General features: G+C 66.8%; 1 protein-coding gene across 1 annotated transcript; it reads left to right on the forward strand.

Moving 5' to 3' along the window:
- Nucleotides 1-204: 204 nt before the first annotated feature.
- Nucleotides 205-498, forward strand: EMIHUDRAFT_62761 (hypothetical protein; the record flags this gene model as incomplete). Its single annotated transcript, XM_005792070.1, has 2 exons — nt 205-315; nt 424-498. 2 exons carry the CDS (start codon nt 205-207, stop codon nt 496-498), a joined length of 186 nt encoding a protein of 61 aa, XP_005792127.1.
- Between the last annotated feature and the right edge of the window lie 1,418 nt (nt 499-1,916).

The raw sequence follows: 1,916 nt of genomic DNA on the forward strand, positions 1-1,916 counted from the left end.
CCGCGCGAGCCGCCAAGAGCTCGTCCCCTGCCTCGGCGGGTTGCGGCCGCGCGGGGGCGTCGTGTACGGCCCGCTGTCGCCCCCCAGACACGTCGCACACCCCACGGCGCCCGTCGAGGAGTCCGCGGGTTACCCCCAGGGGGCGGTCGTTTGCTGCGCGGAACCGTGCGCTTTACCGCCCGCGCGCGCTCCCTCCAGGCAGCCATGGCCAAGTCCACGAACCACACGGCGCACAACCAGTCGTACAAGAACCACCGCAACGGCATCAAGAAGCCGTTCGCCCTCAAAAAGGGGCAGAGGAGGGCGCTCAAGGGGGTGAGCCGAGCCCCTCCCTCCCTAGCGAGGCCCCCCGCGTGTTGCGCGCACCCCTGCCCCTGCTGGGAGCAATGGAGTCGTCTGCTGACAGCCCGCCGCGCCCCGCAGATGGACCCAAAGTTCCTGCGCAATCTGCGGTTTGCCAAGAAGCACAACGGCAAGGGGCGCGAGTCGGAGGAGTAGAAGCAGGCACTGCTGTGTTCTGAGAACACTGCAAAAACCGGCGCGTTCATGTTTGTCGTGGTCATATATCCTAGCTGAAAACCTGCGGCCTGGCGCGGCGCCGTTTCACCATACTCACCCACCCCCCGCCACAAGTCCAGCGCCTCCGGACGCCCGCGCCCGCCCGGCCGCCATGGCCCAAGTGCCCGCCCCCGCCGCCCCGGGCCCCCGCCCCGGCCGCCCGCGCGGGCCGGCGCGCGGGTGGCCGGGGCACCGGGCGCCGCGCGCGCTGGCCCGCGCCCCAGTGCGCAGTGACCCTCTCTCTCTCTTCTCTCCGCTCTCTCTCTCTCTCTCTCTCTCTCTCTCTCTCTCTCTCTCTCTCTCTCTCTCTCTCTCTCTCTCTCTCTCTCTCTCTCTCTCTCTCTCTCTCTCTCTCTCTCTCTCTTTCCGCCGAGCCTGGAGAGGCGGCAGGCGCGCGCGCGGACGAAACGCGCCCGCTCTTGCCTCTGCATGGCGCGCGGACGAAACACGCTCGCTCGCTTGCCTCTGCATACACCATACTCCCCACAACCCACCCACATAAGGACAAGCACACTTGCTTGGAACAATGAAAGAGAGAGAAAGTGCCGCAGTCGCTTGGATGGGCGGCCCCTGGGTGGGGGCCACCTCGAACCCCAAACCTGGGTTTCGAGTGGAGGGTGCCCCGGATTCATCTACGTCAACAACAACTCCAACCCTCTCATTTGGGGCCTGGAGCCCTGTTCACGCGCGCGCGAGACGTGCAGACAGGGTTGCCAGGTGAGAGCGAATGGCGCGGTTCACGCCTCGCACAACAGAGAGAGAGATGCGCTCTGCATGGTGGGACATAAAAGATAGCGAGTACTTGGGCGAGTAGGCCGTGCGGTCAACGCTGCCGCGCGCGACTTTGCGCGCGAGGCGGCGCAGCTTGAGAACGGCGGTGGGCGAGAAGCCGCCGCCGAACGTCTCGTGGAGCAGCAGGTTGAAGTTGTTGCGCTTGACAAAGATCGCGTCGTGGTAGAAACCGCGATGCGCCTTGACGTAGCCGTGGCCGGTCTTGTGGGAGAAGGGTTGGCCGGGCTGCCCGCGCGCCTTGCAGCCCATGTTTAGGCGGCGGGCCTTCTCTTCGGTGTTGCCAAAGGCGTAGGAGTGGCCAACGGAGGCGGGCGTGCCGCCACTCGAGGCGTTGCCAACGCCCGGCGAGGAGGTCTTGAGGAGGGGCGTCCAGAGCTTGATTTCATTCACTTCATCGCACCCCCCCGGTCCCGCGTGGGGTTATGCGAGGTCAGTCTTGTACCCCTCGTTGTACTGCCGGGTGAGCTCTGCTTTCTCCTTGTCGCCGTGCACGACCGGCGCGTTGGCCGGGGCGCGCATCGCGTCCGCCCAGGGGGCGAGGACGCCGTCGTGGGGCCGCCGGTGGT

The sequence above is a fragment of the Emiliania huxleyi genome (genome assembly GCF_000372725.1).
Source record: "Emiliania huxleyi CCMP1516 unplaced genomic scaffold EMIHUscaffold_11, whole genome shotgun sequence".
Classification (NCBI taxonomy): Eukaryota; Haptophyta; order Isochrysidales; family Noelaerhabdaceae; genus Emiliania; species Emiliania huxleyi.